Source organism: Trachinotus anak, unplaced genomic scaffold (assembly GCF_046630095.1).
Source record: "Trachinotus anak isolate AG129_WGS33_773 ecotype Australia unplaced genomic scaffold, CSIRO_AGI_Tana_v1 ptg000008l, whole genome shotgun sequence".
Classification (NCBI taxonomy): Eukaryota; Metazoa; Chordata; class Actinopteri; order Carangiformes; family Carangidae; genus Trachinotus; species Trachinotus anak.
Window position 1 is genome coordinate 27,932,629 of NW_027273859.1, and position 18,514 is coordinate 27,951,142.

Here is an 18,514-nt window from a genome sequence, read left to right on the forward strand (position 1 = left end):
TTATCCAGGTCATCAAAGACCCGCCGCCACCTCCTCCACCTTCCCGTCCTCCACCACCTGTGAGTACTAATATGTTGCTTTCACAACACCAGTGTAGTTATGTTGATGCCAAGGAAGAAAAAATACTAATACAGTAAAATATCATGAAGCATTTCATTATTTCAAACCACTACAACAATAACTGAAAATTAAAGCAAGATTGATTCCTTGTCTTTAATGAAGCCAAAGCCAGGAAGCAATTAGCCTAGCTTAGCATTAAAACTGGTAAAGAAATAACTGATGCTAAAATATTCAACAAACATGTATTAACTGGTGACTTAAGAGGATCTGGCAGGACTTTTGACTTTAAGCACAGTCAGGCTAGCTGTTTCCCACTGCTCTCAGTCTTTATGCTAAGCTAAGCTAATCACCTGCTGGTTTTATCGTTGTTCTTAACACAGAGGGATGAGAGTGGTGAATCAGGTGAATCAGTATATTTCCCAAAATGTTGAACTTTTCTTTAAAAAAACTTTTGAGAGGTTGTTGATGTTATTACTGAGAAATATGAATAGATTTGTTGTTTTTATTTCTTCTTTCAGTCATTGAACAAGTCATTTGTCATGACTGAAAAATGATTGAGTGTGAGTGTGTTAGATAACTGGACAGACAGACAGACAGACAGACAGACAGATGGATGGATTTACTTTATTGTTACCAAATTGGTAAATTCTTGTATATATCAGTACATCCTGACAAATCTAACTCATACCTCTGTCATCGTAGTATGTTTGGGTCTCAGTATGCATTTTGTGCAAGTCTGGATTTATCTCCATAGGAAAGAAAATACTGAAGGAAATAATCAAAGGAAAGGAAATCAAATTAGAAGCATGTAGACAGAATCAGTGGCTGTAGCAGGACTTTAGTGTCTCTTCCTTCCTGACAGAATGACGTAAATGAGTTTTTCCTGTAGGAAGGAAATGATACATGGGATTGAAAGGAAGAACAATAGTTCTGCACCACCTTCCTATTACCACAGTAGTAGAGCTGATAAGTGCAGTTGTTTATAGGATCAAAGTTTGCACATGGCTCTGCAGTATGTAGATTAATACCATGCATGATGATGGGTCTCTTAATTTCCCTCCATGTCTTTCTAAGGAGCCTGAGCCGCTGCCCAAGAAGAAGTGGCCGACTGTGGACGCCTCATACTACGGAGGAAGAGGAGCTGGAGGAATCAAACGCATGGAGGTCAGGGAGGAAACACTTTCACCACAAAGTCAAGTCTCCTCCAATATACTGAATCTGAATCTCCTTCATGTCAGAGTCTAGATGTGAAATTATTTCAACAGCAAATTTTAAAACATTTATACACACATACAGATTCCTAGACAGCAGGAAGTGATGCGACTCTGTTATCCAGTAAAACTGCATCATGGTCGGAGAAACCTGCTGACGTTCAGTCTTTTCTCTGGAGCTAGAAGTTTGTGGAGTTACACAGGCGGCAGGAGGAGGGACTGAACGGCCGAGCAGCCACGCCGCTGTCCTCGTCAGTCCGCTGATGCCTCAGACGTGACAGCCCCTGCCATCTTGTCCTTGGCCGTCCGGCCCTGATTGGATCAAGTCATTGCTGGGATGAAAGATTGAGCGCTGCTGTCAACTTGACATATCCACCTCACCCATCTCTCCTCTCCACCTCCCCCCTTCTTAACTCCCAAACCTTGGCAGCCCCTTTGTAATCCGCCCCCTCCGAGGGGAATCCAGGTTTAAAGGCGAGCTCCCCTCCTCCTCTTACGCTCGCTGTTCTACCCCCTGCTGCTTCCAAGCCTCAAGGAAGTTGGTGGCATTGCAGGGATTTCCCAGCATCCTCAGGGAGCTCTTACCTCTTGACTTTATCCCTGCGGGTGCTGGCGAGTGCGAGCCCGGGTATCTCGCCTCTGTCTTCTTCCTGCAGTGGCTTGATTCCCACCGACAGGCCCGTCTCCACTTCTGAAGCTTCCCCCCTCTGCGGATGGAGAACAAGGTGCTTGTTAAGCTCAACCTGTTCTCTCCTCTGCGTCCACATTTAAGACATCATGCTGAGAAAAACAACCTCCACCTCCACCACTTTGTCGCTGCCAATATTTCAAACGTGCATTGAGCGGGCCGAGGTGACAACGTATCATTTATTCATCGCAGCCCTCTCTTTCTTGATGATGCGGCAGGCCAGGGATGTATCCCAGAGATGATTCTGAAAAGCTGTTCTATATTGTCACGGCTTAACCTACAGCTTGAAAACTGTGTCGCTAATTAATCACCTCTCCCCATTCATGCGATGGTGGATTTTTTTTATCTCCTCCTTGCAACAGATGTGATGAATTCAATTAAAAAGCAGGACAGCTTAACTATCACACAGGCCTGCATTCACACGCTCGCACAAACGCGCAGTAACACATTATAGCACATGTAAATATGCTAATAATAAAAGATAAATCTGAATTTGAGGTCATTTTATTTTCTTATGGATATATAGTGATAGCAATTGTGAGACTGCTTTGTCATAATCATCATGTTTAGTCCTAAATCGTTGCTGGTGTGTGTTCAGCCTCTTCTGCTCAGCGGCTTTTAGAGATTTCCTTTGTAAACTTTGGTTGTTATGACTTTAATCAAGCTACAATTAAGAATTATTTTCATTATTTATTAAAGGAAACTCCACCATAAAGGTCCATTTAAAACTGAGTACGACTCAGCTTGTCAGAACAGTTGTATAATTGTCTTCAGTTTCTCTGGAGGACATTTGTCAAGTCTGAGAAGATCACCTCCATGTCTCGTATCAGCTCTACTATCAAACAATTTCAAATGTTGCCCAACCCTGAGATCGCGTAACTTAAAGGTCCCATATTGTCTAAAGGTAGATGTGTCCATGTGTTTTCTGAATATAAAGCAGGTCTAGGTTCTATATTAATACTGGGAAAGTATCAAAGCCTCAGTCCACAGAGAAATGCACACAGCCTGTATTCAGAAACTGAACCTTAAAAAACAGCCGTCAGGAACTTTGTGATGCCCACCTGGACCCACCATCCAACCTTGCAAATTTGGCTTCTCTGAGTGTTTACCTGAAATCTGCTATATTTTTTTTCACCCAGAATCAAAAGAGAGACTCAGATCCTCTCTTCTGATTGGCTGACTGACCTGTTGTTACTAGAGCTCCAGGGAGAAGCCTGAGAGAGGAGAGGTAAAACTACACTGAGAAGGTTTTTGGTTCTTAAAACCACAAATATATCTTCTGATGGAGATCAACACTTCAGATAAAACTTAAGAAAAGTGTAAAATGTGGGACTTAAACATCAGGCATCGAATCAGTGCTACTCAGAACATTTTGAACGATGTCCAACCCTGAGATGAACTAATCAGTAGCTTAACTAATCATTGTAGCACGTTAATATTTGTATTCATCATTGATGATTATAAAAAAAGAGGAGAATAACCTGTTCTTTGCTCTTGGTTGGTTTTATGTGTTCAGGTGCGCTGGGGTGAAAAGGGCTCAACTGAGGAGGGGGCCAGGCTGGAGAAAGCCAAGAACGCCAAAGTGTCCATACCGGAGGACGTAGAGGAGCCGATGATCAAACGTCCCTCCCCGAAGGCTGCTCCTTCCTCCCATCAGAGAGAGAACAAATGGTACACTCCCATCAAGGTGAGCATCCACCGCTGCGTTCCTGCAGCCAACCTGACTTTGATCACTTTGTTATTTAAGTAACAGAGTGATCAGAGCTCAAAGGTCCACTTGCTACATGTAGCTTTTCGAAGCTTGTAACGGCGTTTTGTGGTCGTCAGTCAGAACAAGAACTGAGCTCAGGCGTCATCACGTGACCTAAGTGTAAAGTTTAATGAAGGATAACAAATGGTCTCATATGAAAGGGGAGAGCTTAATCACAAGATCATTCTTGAAACAAGACAGAGGTAACAAAAGGTCACATGATGACACCTGAGAAAACTCAAAGACCACCTTAATAAAGACCAGTATATACGGTTAAAAGCCCAGAGACCCTGGTAACTGGTCCTGTGAACTATGAGTCATTTTGCTACCAAGGTGAACAGTGATGTGTTTTTTCCTTCTATGTAATTTTCTTTCTTTCCATTTCTGAAAATAAGGTGAACTAACGTGTTACTGAGATCTAATCCCGTTTTCCTGTTTGATCAGGGTCGTCTCGATGCTTTGTGGGCTTTGTTGCGGCGGCAGTATGACCGAGTCTCCCTCATGCGTCCCACTTCTGCAGACAAGGTAAGTCGATCCCTGACTTCACTTGTCGACCCAGAAACATTTTCATGGTTTCTACCACTAGACAAACGTCCTCAATGAAAAATGTATCGTCAAAAAGGCCTAAAATACAAACTACACCGAGGCGTGCAGGATTCTGGTGGTAGATTAGGTAAACCAGGAAGTGTGTGTGTGAGTGTTTTCTTGTAGGGTGTGTGTGGGATACAGTAAATGAACGTCATAGTGGTGTGTTGCACACAGCTACAGCCTGCAGGGAGTGAGTCAGTCTCATCATCGGTGCACTTTATTGTTTTCAAGGATATAGACAGAAAATATCCTGCATCAGTCAGCAGTGTGCATGGTCTTCTTCTTCTTTTGACCATTAAATGTTCTTGTAAACCTTCTAAAAAAAGCCCATCTTGTTTTGAGTCACCACAATTACAGTTAAGTTCTCATTATTTTATTGCTGTATTGCATTACAGCTGTGGTGTTACAGTACTCTGTGCACCCCGTCTCAGCAGAGGAAGCTGCAGGCACAAGTTTTGCATTGTGTTGTTGTTACTTAATCAGGCCAATGTGAGCTGCAGCTGCAACAGCTCACAGAGGGGAAGCACGACAGGGACGACCTAATATGGTCAAACTCTGGACTTCTCTCAACCTCCATCAGAAAGGAAACGCATCGACCCTACAAAGCAACACGCTGAAACCTGACGCCAGCAGGCGGTCAGGAGAGCACGCTGCTCACAAACCGCCACCAAGTCAGAGTTAACCAGATGTTTTGATATTTTCTTAGCTTCCTAATGCTGAAAACCACACCATCTGCTGTGGACACTGAGCTACATGTATGTTTAATCTCAAAGTGAGTGTCATGGATCAGAATCAGATCACAAGTATTTAGATTCTTTTCTAGACCAGATCTGGAGACCAGAAACATTTACAGCTCCCATTCAAGGTTTCACTGCGCTGTTCTTATGATGTCACCCCTACAAGCTTTATACCATGGTACTAAATGTAGAAACCTCCCCCCCATCCCACATTAATGCTGCATACAGCTCTTTCTTTGAACCACAGTAACATGTAACCAACTAAAGGGAAAAATCAAATGTAAAGCTTCAGGGAAAACTTTTTCCTTTTGTCACCAAATGGGGAAAAAATGACACATCTGTTCACAGGCCTACTGTATAAATTTAGTCTCTGGTGCCTTTTATCCACATTTGTGGGCACTTCCTGTCAGAGGTCTGAGAACTGGAACCATCGCAGCCTTTAATGGTTCAGAAAATGATGTCGGACTGCAAATGTGGAAAATGGAGCCAGTTGGCCAGCTGTGCACCTGACAGTTGCTACTCAGGGTGTCATGGTGCTGTTAAACACGATGCCAGAAGATGCACCATGAAAAATTAACAACGATGAAACTCTTTTAGTTCGCTTCTCAGTAAACATTCATGCGGCAATTTGCAGGTCAAATGAGGTGCAGATATCATGGCTCAAACTAAGCTGAGGCTCTGTTTTCACACGTCCTGATGCAAAGAGTCATTGTCTGAGCATGTTTTTGATGATTATGTTGAAACAGTGAGGACCTGCTACACCTTGAACTGTAGTAGGTCCAGGTTGATCAGCCTGAAAAGGTCCTTGTCACTCCACTACTCATCGGCCTACACTGGCTTGTGTTCAGAGCGACTTCTGGGTCTGCACCATCTACTTGAAAATCATTCAGCCTGATGCTCCCCCTCCTCCACTGTGTTCCCCCAGTGAATGTGGTCTGTCATCAATCTTAGTCCAGATTGTTCTGGTCTGTGGTTCCCTGATGGTGGAACCAGCTCCTGAAGTCTCTCAGAGCAGGGGCGTCCCTCTCTATCTCCAGAGAGCGCCTCCTCTCCTCACACCTCTAACACCACAACATGTCTAACTTGCTCTGACTCTGACTCTCAGTTCACTTCTTTACCTGATCTCCTTCAGTTATTGAATAGATGTGGTACTTAGTATTTACACCAAGGTCTTCTACTGCATGGAAACATTACTGATGTCCCTCACTTGTAAGTCACTTTGGACCGAAGCATCTGCTGAATGACTGAATGTAAGTGTAGTAACTGAAGTGTTGTCAACAGAAGTTACATTTAACCTAGATTTTCAAAAACCTGCAACAAATTAAGCCAGGTTTTAGTTTGGCTAGAAGTCAGCCAGACATCTCTTGACCTACAAATCAACAAATCATCACCTTCTGTTCAGGCCAGTCCTTACCGCCTGTCTCAAACCAGTGGCCTGCTTTTACAGTTCTGTGTCCTTTAGCAAGTAACTAGTCTCTGTAGGGGCAAAAAGGACTCAAGTATGATGTGAGTTTGTTTTACTGCCATGATAAATTGTTAACAGTTTTTGAAATGGGCTGGTTCTGTTTGTGTTGTGCTGTGAGGCCGGGGTTTTCACGAAATGACCAAACTTACATATTTTCCTGGCAAAGCTCTTGTTTTCATGTTGAAATGACAACTATTCCCCTGCTCAACATTCATCCAGCAGTCTGAGTTTTAAGCAGAATGTGGAAACATCATGGCGGCAGCTCCCACTGTGTAAAACATGATAGATGTTCCCACACATGAGGTCACCTCAGCTGCTCCGAGCAAACTGTTTGAAAGAGTAGAAAACAGAGGATGGAGCCCACTGGTGAGCAAAGCAGTTGTGTCAAAGCACTTAGGCTGGAAGAGGAGAGGCTGCCAGCGGAGTCCCTGACACCACTGGCCTCATTCACATTCTCATCACTGTGCCAAACTCCACTTTAAAGTCTGTGATCAAGACCGTACTCATCAGACACAGGAGAGAATCAGACAGGAGGCCGGGGATGCTATGTGTTCTTAAAGTAACGTCTTAACTCAGCAGCAGTGGACAGTGGATGGAAACTGGATCTTGTTGGTAAAACCAAAATTGATCTTTATTTGAGTTAAGAAGTTTTTCAATCCTCCACTGGCGTACAGTTGGATTTAAACATCAGCGTTTCTCCTTATTAAAGGCAAAAAATCTAAATAATGATTTAATCCAGGTTTATCTTGACTTTGATTCTCTGAGCAAACATTAAATGCTCTTTAACACTGATTTGATTTATTCCACTGCTTCCAAAAAGTTCGGTAACTCAACAAATACAGATTATGAAGTGCTACTAAACTCATTCAGTCAACAGTAATTAAACATACATTCAGGTTAACTTCAACAAATCCTTCTTAATCTCGACATCTCTGTCTGCCGGTCAGAACTCGACCTTTTGTGGTGTTGATTGTGTTTGTGGGAGAGTAGTTTGCAGACTCATACAACAGTCTCACCACGAGGTCGATTCAGTAGCTACAAAGAGAAATACTGGGTGTTCATGGTCACGACGTAGTAAATCTCCAGCTAAATGAAAGGTGGCCTTGAAGTTGAAATGGTTGAAATGCTTTAGGCAAAGCTTCTGGATTTACTTCAGGCACACATGCACAAAGCCAAGGATATAGTTAAAATGCTTTTATTGTGTTAGGGCATGTCAAAGTAAAATATGCAACAAAAAAATCCCTAAAGGGGAAAAGAACACAGACTGGTTTTCTGGCTACCTCAGGGTGTGATTCCTCATATGGACAGATCTCACCAGCATGTCATGCAGTATACGAACAGTTGGCCATGTGGACAAGAAGATATTAGTTACCCTCATAATTATGTTCTTGATTTATTAGCTTCTCTGTTGCTTTCGATCATATCACACGATCTTCCACATGATTGTGGAAGTGAGACGTAAGAGTTTATTCTCAGCACCAAGGTCAACAAACCTCCACCACCTCCAGGTCCATTTAGAACAGCAGCACCAGGTCTGTGTGAGTCTGCTCTCGTTTATAGGTTTTACTTAACAATTTACAGACGATCATTTTTAAATCAACACAGTGGGATTAACTGAAACTTTTACATCCCTATAAAATCATTCACAGCTCCACGGTGAAGATGGCCTGTGGTTTGAGTAGCTGAGCATCAGGCAGACACCAGGGTGTACTGTTTCGGAAACTTGGCTTCGGTTGTAAAACTCAAGTGACTGATGCAGATGTGTGGTTTCACGTTTCATTGTCCAAGATGAGAATTTTTAACCCGTGGAAGTGAAAAATAGGAAAATATGCAAATATAAGACTGATATTTGTGTCAGCATGCTTTTTTTTTTTTTTTTTTTTGTGGAGAGGCACCAAAACATTATCTTTGTCCTACTGAAATCATAAACCTGATATTAGACTGGAACCGTAGAGGGATAATGTCACCACCCTAACACTAGACTTGAGCTCATTCAAAACGACACCAGATCTCAGTAACGCTTCGATGGAACATCTTCAAACTTGGCACAAACATTCACTTGGACTCAAGGGTGAACTGATTAGATTTTAGTGGTCAAAGGTCAAAGGTCAAGGTTAATATGACCTCACAAAACACTTTTTAGCTTTTAGCCATTACTCAGGACTCAGCAATAAGGACGAAACTTCACACAAATGGTTGATATTTGATGTGACTCTGGATAAACAGGGATGTAATCTGAAACTAGTCTGAGTGGAGGTGTAAAACTGCGAGGTGGTAATTCTGATTTGTCTTTTGTCTTTGTATTTTACTGTATTTTATTTCAGCTTTTTTTTTTTCCCTCCAGGGATTCATAAAGTCGTCTCTCTATTCGTCCGTCCATTCATGCTTTGATTCCAGTATTTATCACGTTGACAACCTTTGTTGCAGTTGCCTGTTGTTGGATTTCTTCCAGCTGTTAAAACTTTCTGTCAAATGCAGTTTTTCCTCTCTGGGCTCCTGTTTCAGCCTCACCTGACTGAGGACGCTGGTGGGATTTCCTCTGTTAGTGTCGTTTTCCTTCCTTTTTAGTGAGCTCAGGTGGGGCTGTTGTTGGTCTTTTATAGCCCGGCCCCTACTGCGACATGTGAAGAGCCTGAACAGTCCGGTGGCAGGTCAGGCAGCGGTCTTTGATGGTGGACAGGAAACCTCAAGGGCCATGAATTTTTCTGCGGGCTGCGTCCGTGGGGTTACAAGGACTTGTACAGGTGTAAGGAAGCAGGTTGTCACAGACATCTGTTCAGCACGGGGACCCGGGTGTCCACGCCTCCCTCTCTCCTCGCAGGAGCTTCCATCCTCACCCTCCCTCCCCTCGCTCAGCAGTCTCCTTTCCTGACCCCACCCTCCCTCAGTGCTGCCGCCCGGAGCCAGACTCCTGGATTGTCAGCAGATGCAGAAGAGAGACAGAAAATGAGAGTGAAACAGTTTTTTTTTTTTTTTTTTTTGTGGTCTCACATTTAGCGCCTGAGGGCCTTCAACACCAAAGGTAGAGCGGGGGTGGACACAGCTGCAGTGCCGAACTTGCCCCAGGCACAAATAAAGAGATCTAATGTGGTTTGACTGTGTTGTCGGTGAGACCGGGGAGCCGGGGAGGCACTTCAGAGCCAACTTAGCACAGCAACATCTGCCGCCAAGTTTTGCCGGGGATCGACTGGGGACAGCAGGTAGAGGAAGGTGGCAGGGAGAGAGGGGGAGGTTGGCCTTATTCTGATGCTCACTCAGGCTCCTTTTGAAGAGGCGGCGGTGTGTGTGTGTGTGTGTGTTTGCGTGTGTGTGTGTGTGTGTGTGTGTGTGTGTGTGTGTGTGTGTGTGTGTGCACGTGTGCACGTGTGCGTGTGCTTTTTCTTCAGAAATATTTCACATTCGCCACCCCCGCCTTCACACTCTAAGGTATTGTTTTCTAAAAGCAGCTGTCCGCAAAATGTCCAAACAAGGTGTGCAATGAATGATGCATCAACATACATTGAACCCTCCGAGTGCCACAGAATAAAAGACACGCGAGAGCGGAGAGCAGCCGTTTGAGTTCTGTGTGAGTCCAGTTGGATTTCCATTTGTTCCTCTCACTCATCTGCTCCTCACCAGGGGGAACATGTGGGCTGAGTGAGCTGGTGTGTGTTTGTGTGTGTGTGTGTGGAGGTTAATGGTATTATCTGATGGACCTCTAGACTCTTGCTGAAGCATATTTGCTCCTGAGCTTCTGAAAGACATTTTGATCAATTACCCTCTGTCCTTGAAATTTTCCGATTGAAAGCCCTGGTGAAGCGATTGTGACTGATCTCAGGAGTGAAACGAGGATGCAGAAGAGAAACACAACGTCCCACAGTGTCGCTCAAGATCATTTTCTCTGCAAAGATTCAGAAAAATCTTTACACCAATATCTCTTGTCCTAACTCATGTGACGTCAGACTATTAGTGAAAGTAAAGTTTATCAGAGATTCAATTCAATTCAATTCAATTCAATTCAATTTTATTTGTATAGCGCCAAATCATAATATACATTATCTCAAGGCACTTTACAGGGTAAGGTCAAGACCTTACTTTGTAATTTTGAGATGTATTTACATGCACATGATCCTCGTGCACAGAGAAACAAGCGAGTGCATCAGTAGAAAGAAAGGATGTAAATCCCTGGACTGGACTCTGTAAACAACCAGTGGAAGCAGGTGCAGGATTTAAAGCTGCAGCGCTCTGACTTATTGATTAGATGATGAATGGGAAAATTCAATTTACTGTCTCATTATTGTAATCATGAATGAAAATAATCTGCCTTTTTCTGATGTTGGAGCCAACAAAGTGTTCCCATGACAACATAGTTATGATGTAAGAGATGCAACAGGAAATGAGGAAGAGTAGGAGAAAATCCAAGATGAGGTTTTCCCTCTAAAATGCCCGTAAGAAACCAAACAGATGAACTCCAGCCATTGTTAGAAGCAGCTTCCCTCCCCTCCGTCTCCCTTCTTCCTCCTCTCCTTCCCTCGGCTGTTTTATCTTTCCTTCACCCTGCCAGCGCTCCGTGCCCCGGCTGTGACAGCGTCTTAATTTAACAGCCGTCGGTCACGTCGTAGACTGCACTGTGGGAGCGTTTAATTAAGTGACTGTGAGCAGAGGGACTCCACGGACCTGCTCTGGAAGAGTCCCTTCAGATGGAGGGAGGAGAGAGTGAGAGAGAGAGAGAGAGAGAGAGAGGGAAGGAAGGAGGTAAAAGGAAGGTGTTAAAAAAAACGAGGACAAGGCTGGCATAAGCCGAGGGCCACTGAGGGTATAGGTGACAGTCTGCTTGCCTGCCGTAGCCTGGCATGGCATGGCACGGCACAGCAGAGCTGTCCTTGGAGGTCACAGGAATACACGCTTGGGTTTGTTTCTCCTTCCCCAGCAGCTCGGTGCCGTCCCTGCTGGTTTCTCAGGGCTCAATTAGGATGCTGCAAGGTGATTGTTTGCATGGAAATGGAGCCAAATGAAACATTAGACTGGAAATTTGCTCTTCGGCTTCAATATCTGACTGGCATGGAGGTGCTTCATGTAGCATCTATAACATCAGTAAGTCATCAGTAATCACCACATTGATTTTGAGACATGAGCGTAATTACTGTAAATAAACAAGACCATGGCTGAGAGGATTGGCAGCCTGTCTCTGGCCTCTACACTGCATTTTTACATTGTGAGCCACTGGGTCACATTTTTTGTGGTGAATGTTCTTCCAGCGCAAATGGAGCTCAAGTTTCTCTCAGAGTTTCTCTCAATGGCAGATGGTGGAGGGGTGAACGGTTAATGGGGGAAAAAATCATTTCCAATATGTTGACCATCTTCCACAGAGCCGCAGAGAAAAGCTATGATCAAAACATCATCTTTGTAATGAGAACCAAGGGGGATCATGGGAATTGGAGTCTTCTTTTGGGGGCAATACAAAGGGTTTTGTACTATTAAACACATCTTCACAGTACTGTTTGTCCTCACAGGGCTTTGGCTCATTATTTTGCGCAGCACTGATCTAATAATGCATCAGAAGGTGTAGTAACACAGTTTGTTCCAACACTGCCTTTGCACAGACGGAAGGTTTATAAGTCTTCAACCTGTAGGAAATGTTTGCATTAACTTTCAAGGCTTCAGTTACTTCCATTGCTGCAGGAAAGCTGGAAGGGAACCAGTTTGTTCATCCCTGAAAAAGGCAGAGGGTCTGTTTCCTTGCATCATTTTTCAGTTTTTCGGACGGGCAGTTTATGTATGACTGCTTTATAATCAAAAAGCACATGGACATCTACCTTTAGACCATATGGAACCTGTAAATAAAAACTGTGACCCGTAGTGCACATTGATGTTTAACTCGTCATATTCTTTCAAAATGAAGGTGCTGAAAATGCCACAAGGACTGCACTGAATTTTACCAAAAATTTGACATATGTGCCCTTTAAATAGCAAAATATTATTGATCTGTCAGCAGTTCGGATGCCTAATTACAACATTACTACAGTAGACTCACAACACCAGCGACTCAGATTGAAATACAGATTCAAATATGGGACAATGGCCACATCATATAGGATCAGCAGTAGACTGGCTGCCGTACTGGCTGCACTGGTGGATCGCTGTGTACTGGGCAGGCTGGTCACAGGGAAATGATCCAAGGGAGGAAATGGCTGCTTCACAGGAAATAAGGCCGGCTGATTATGGCCTGAGATAAACACAGTGACCCATGTAGATACTGCATGAGGTGATGGCCTTTAGAATCTTGAAAGAATATTTGTAGGGAGGAAAAAAAGGAAATGGGAAACTGTGCACTGTAAAATTCTTTCAGCAGACTGTTGATTCAGTCTTACACTGTACATAAGATGCATTTAGCAGCTTCTTTCTTTGCACCACTTGATCTCAGCACTTAAAGCAGAGCAAACATTTGCCTCATATTGTTTAAAAAAAAGAACAGTCATCGTTTCACACTTCACGTTGATCTTAACAATGCCACACTGAATATGGTGAGAACATCTTTCTTGAAACAAATAGAAGCTGTCAAACTGTATAGTTCACTGTGAAGATAAATGCCTGAGAAGAGCCAAAGGATGACACATCCTTGAAGGTTTTCCTGCATCGCAGAACGTTTTGCTCCCTCCACAGCCGTTGGAAAGAATAATTTGGTACCTAAACGTCGGATAAGACAATATGCTAATGTTGTACTAATATATGCCTAAAGAAAGAGTTGACAGCAGCGCTAATGCAGAATAAACACAGGGTAATACATGCAAGAGGACATCAGTCAGGATGTTTACCATCACACAGATAAATACCTCGCCGAAACAAATGTAACACTTAATTTCACAATAAAAGGCTTTAATCGAAAGTAAACAACCTGGCAAATGGCATTAAGTTGAAATGAACCCCTAGATCACAGAGCATGAGATTTCCTAATTAACAGGGGTAATTGGAATTAAACCAGAGCGTCACAAATAATGAAGCATTGTGGGAAGAGACGAGGCTGCGCTGGAAAAAGGCTGGAGTTGACTCTGAAACAACAAAGCTCCAAAATAACGATCAGACGTTACTCATGCTTGACATTTAACCCCCAACCACCATATTTATGTCTCTCATTTCAAGAGGTGAGGAATTTATTCAGCGGGTTTTTCTTTGTTGCAGCGAGTTTGTGTGTTTGGGTTTTACTCAAGACGGACATGGACGACAGGAGTAATAGATGAACGTTTGTGTAAGATGTGGAGCTTCTGGGAAACATGCAGAGGTTTCTCACTCTTTAGCCACAGAGGAAATCTTGGAGAGTTTCTTCTAAGAAGTGCCCCCTCAGTTCAATTTGACCCCTGGATCTTTAAGTTTCTATAGAAGCTGCTTTATCTCTGGTGGCTGTCACTACTTATGCAAACTGCCCACTTCCTCTTATCTCTAGGGTTATTGCTAATAACATGAAATAAACCAATGAGTTTTATACTTTAAAACTGCAAATATAAATATCTCATGTTCAGGCATTTTGCAGAAAACTCTGGCTGCAGAGATGGGAAAATAAAAAAGAAAACCGTCCCAAAATGAATCTGCATTTAGGCTGTAAGACTACAAAACATCAGCACATGCAAAAAATAGAAAATGTCATTCATTTGAAAAATGATTTATTGCATATGAAGCTGATGTGTTTGAAACCTGCTTCTCTCCTCTGCTGAATCATTTTTGTCTCAGCTTCTTGTTTTTGACTTTTCGTTGCTGTTCAGCATCATGAATTTGGACATTTTCTGCTGGAGTGAACCACAAAACACAACTGCCCTGAGTCGTTTCATCCACAGTGTTTTGGATTTAACGAAACACTACAGGCCAAACTCTCTGCCTCAGGCTGAGATTACTTCACCTGCTTCTAATAAAACAGAAACTCGGGTGTTGGTGTCTTGATACTGGTGCAGTAGAAATAATAATACAAAGGGAACTGGAAACAAACAGAGATATGTTTCCTCTTGTTTCCTCTCAGCGTCAGACTAAAAGTCTTGTCCGATGTTTTTTCTCTGTACGTTATTTTTTCTTTCTCACACCTTGGAGCTCGTCTGACTTAACACAGCACAGAGCAGCGGCGGCGTTGGTGGAGGTGGTGGTGGTGGGCTGTACAGGGTAGCAGCGAGGCCCTGGGCCTCATTAGTCCTATCAGTGGACGGCCTTGTTAGCCCTAACAAGTAGCCAGCTGACAGCTCCATTCAGCCGCCGCTCCCCCCACAAGAGAAGTGACAGCTTTAACTATGGCAGAGAGAGCGCCGCCGATTTACGAGCCGCGCCCGTGCTCTCTTAACCAGATTAGTTCTTTTTACATTAACAGAGGAAAAGTAGGGCAGATGTCTGTGTGACTGGTTGTAAATTTGATAATGACCGCCATGTTAATCCCCCCCCCCCTCTCTGTCCTCCTCCTCCTCCTCCTCCTCCTCCCTCCCCTCCTCATCCATGTCCTCTCACGGCAAAGTCCAGGCTGGGACCTGGCTGGTAACAGGATTACCAATGAAGGAACCCTCCCCGTGTGTGTGTGTGTGTGTGTGTGTGTGTGTGTGTTTCTTGGACCAGGAAAAACAAAGCTAATTGTAGTTGGTGGTGGCTGGTTGGAGGAGTAAAGCGAGAAATAATCAGAAAATTATTTGTGACACATCAAGACCAAATTTCTGGGTATCTTGGATTTGTGTCATTGAAGGTTTTCTCACTTCAAAACAACAACTCCTGTAAAGACATTTATCACAGTGTATCACAGCATATGTACTACTTCATTTCTTAACTCTTATTTTTGTGATCGAGAGCTTTAAAAATGATTTTAGAGACTCATCAATAGATGTTATTCAGAACGTTTTTATATCTGTATATATTAAACACACTCATACATAAGCACATGTTTTTATAGCTCAAGCTTGAAGTGTTTGTAAGGCCATTAAATGGAGACAAATATATTGTTACGTTACAGGCAAAAAAACAATGAAGGAAAACAGTTTTCTCCAGCGACGTGTCACAGAACAAAAACAAATCAAGCTGTTTGTTGATAGGCTGAGATCCTTTCAGATTTAATGTCAGTCCTCATCCTGTTAAGATTGGGACTCTGATCTGTCCTCGCTCCTGGATTAGCTCTTGTTTTTCTCCTGTTAAATCTCGTTTTGCTCAGAAATCCACTCTGAACGTAGCTTTACGCACTTTTGCCTACAAAAGTATTTTCCACTGTTGTTGCCCTGGATTTTTTTTTTTTTTTTTTTCGGGGACTGTCCCCCCCAGCCCCCCCTCCACCCCCTGTGTTGGAGGTCTCCCCTTTTCCTCTCCATTAGCTGATCGGTGGTGTTGTATTTGGGTGGCCGAGGCTGGTACCTGCACCCACTGCCCCCCTCCCACCTCACTGGCCCCCTGCCTGATACGATCTAAACTGATGTCCTGCCGGTGCCTTTTTTCCCAGAATCCCTCAGACTGGTTGGAGCGGTGGCGGCGAGCCTTTTCTTCATCACCTATTAAAATCAAAGCACCCGTCGTTTGGCGAGGACCGCTGGGATCTTGGCTTTAATTAAATTACATTATTGTTAACGTCAGCTTTGCCGAGGCCGGCTATGTCGCATGCACTTTGCCCTCCTCCTCCTCCTCCTCCTCGGCTCACCTCCTGACAGACATATAGAGGAGGAGGGAGGAGGAGGAGGAGGAGGGTGGAGGATCACACATACATGCAGTAATGTATTCTAATGTTCCCCTCCTCTCCTCCCATTGATTTGAATTTTTAAAGCGATGGAAGCGGGAGTCATGTTATGCAGGGAATATGTTCACAGTGAATATTCAATGAGCCTGCTCGTATTTTGTATACATAAATGTAACGGTGCGACGGCGCCGGCTAATATGTAGTGAAGGGCCCTCGCATGAAGCTACATGTAATATGATCTGCTATGAAATGTTTGCGTTTGATAACAGACTCACAATATGAATAAACATGTGAAGATGTGCGACTGAAGCTCAGATGGTAATTCTCATACAGAATGAACAACATGACGATTTTCAAGTGTTTTATTTATTGGTTGTTTAATCCTCTAACTTCGCTGTCACTGCTGATGTTGTGTTGGCTTTAGCTTGTGTCATCCTCCTCTCTGTAATTCTCCTTCTCTCTCCTGCTTCTTTACATGATGTCGTTTTTATTTTGATCTGTTTTGGTCAGAAATGAAACTAATTGGCCTCCTGAAAACACCTCACCCTTCGAGCCCCCTGCCTCCATTGTGAATAGAGCAGCCGAGTGTCACTAATGTGGCTCTATTCACTGGTTTGCAGGCCATGAGTACACACACACACACATACACACACACACACACAAACACGCAACCCCACCTCCTCCTGTCTCCTCTGTCCCTCTCTCTCCACCGTTGTCCTGTTGCTCCGTTAAAGCTGGTAGATGGTCAAAGAGGATCTGGCAGAGACGGCTGAGCTGAGTCTCACCGTAGCGATGAACATTTCAGTGTGGCAGATTTACTGTGTGTGCAGCATGAATAACCTTACAGCACCAAACTCATAACAATGTGATTCCAGTGTTGGTCAGTAAACAGTTATGGACAGTTATCACTCAGGCTCAGATTACAGCCACATGTTAACTCAACCCTCCAAAACTTTATTTTATTCTCATATTAGAGACCAAAAAACAGAGAGTTTCACATTTGAGGAGCTGGAACTGATGAATTTTGTGCTTTTTTTTTGCTTAAACTGATTAAATCAGTGGTTACCAACCTGTGGGCCGGGGCCCATTGGTGGGCCATTAAGCATTTAAAGTAGGCCGACAAATTATTTGCAAAGCAGTGCTACTGGTGAAAAGATGTAATTATAGAAAAGAAAAAAGAAAAGAAAAAAAAAAAAAAAAATATATATATATATATATATATATATATATATATATATATATATATATATGTGAGCAATATTTTAAAATGTTTTAAAACAAAATGATCTTTAAAAACATTTAGAATATTTAACAACTCCTTTGTGACCAGGTCCACCACCATTTTTGAGATTTTGAAGTGGGCCATGATTTTGTTTGGAACCACAGGATTTAATAATTATCAGAATTGTTGCAGATTAATTAACTGTCACTCAGCTAATGAATTAATCAGCTAATTGTCTCATCTCTAGTCTCCCCCCATCAGTTACAGTCAGGTTCCAGTTTATTAGGAACACCGAGCTAAAACTGTTGCAGTCTGATACAACAGCCTGATAATACATTCTACCAGTGTGGAGGTGTTACAGTATTATCATCATTATTATTATTATTATTATTATTAGTAGTAGTAGTAGTAGTAGTAGTTTTATGTTTTTTTGTTTTCTTGTTTTCTTTTGTCTTTGATTTTAATTGACATAATTATGATGCAGTGTTTGTAATGAGTGGAGCCCAGGAGGAGGAGGAGGTGCTACCTTGGTAGTAGTTGCTGATGGGGATCCAAATAAACCAATCAATAAAAAAATACACTCTAATGCAAACAAACCACGTCCTCCGCAGTGATCAGACAGGTGAGTCAGCACCCCTCGGTTAAACTATGTTAAATATGCAGTATTTACTGGATACTCTACTGTATGTATCTGTGTGTTTCTGTGCACTCCCATGGCCCAGCAGAGCTCTCTATTGTATCTCTATGTTGTCTGGCTCTGTAAAGCACTTTGTGACTTTTGTCTGTGAAACGTTCTCTAAATGAACTTTACTTACTGACTCTACAGCAGCCTCACCTTCAGGGAGGCAGATTTATTGTAGGACAGGATGTTAAAAAGAGGGAAGCCGTCACAGATTCAGACTGACAGCTAAACACAGAAATGATAAATGCTGAGTTGACGTTATTATGATTTTTTTCGAACTCCCTGAGCTAATTGTTTCTAAACTTTCAGCCTCTAGTGACCATTTAAGTGAATTAGCAGCGTCCCCGTCACCGGCTGTGATAGGGTCACTCCTCGTCCAATTACTGGCTCCACCTCGTTAACTCCTTCACTGCCGGGGCCGCTGCCATTTTTTTTTAACATGAGCTTAAT

At 43.0% G+C, this 18,514-nt stretch overlaps 1 protein-coding gene across 1 annotated transcript in view; it reads left to right on the forward strand.

Moving 5' to 3' along the window:
* Positions 1-18,514, forward strand: part of antxr2a (ANTXR cell adhesion molecule 2a) — an 82,320-nt gene that overhangs the window by 38,265 nt on the left and 25,541 nt on the right. The window contains exons 13-16 of the mRNA XM_071483966.1: positions 9-59; positions 1,135-1,224; positions 3,476-3,646; positions 4,154-4,234. Of these exons, the coding sequence (XP_071340067.1) occupies positions 9-59; positions 1,135-1,224; positions 3,476-3,646; positions 4,154-4,234 (393 nt within the window). The remainder of the gene's footprint in view (positions 1-8; positions 60-1,134; positions 1,225-3,475; positions 3,647-4,153; positions 4,235-18,514) is intronic.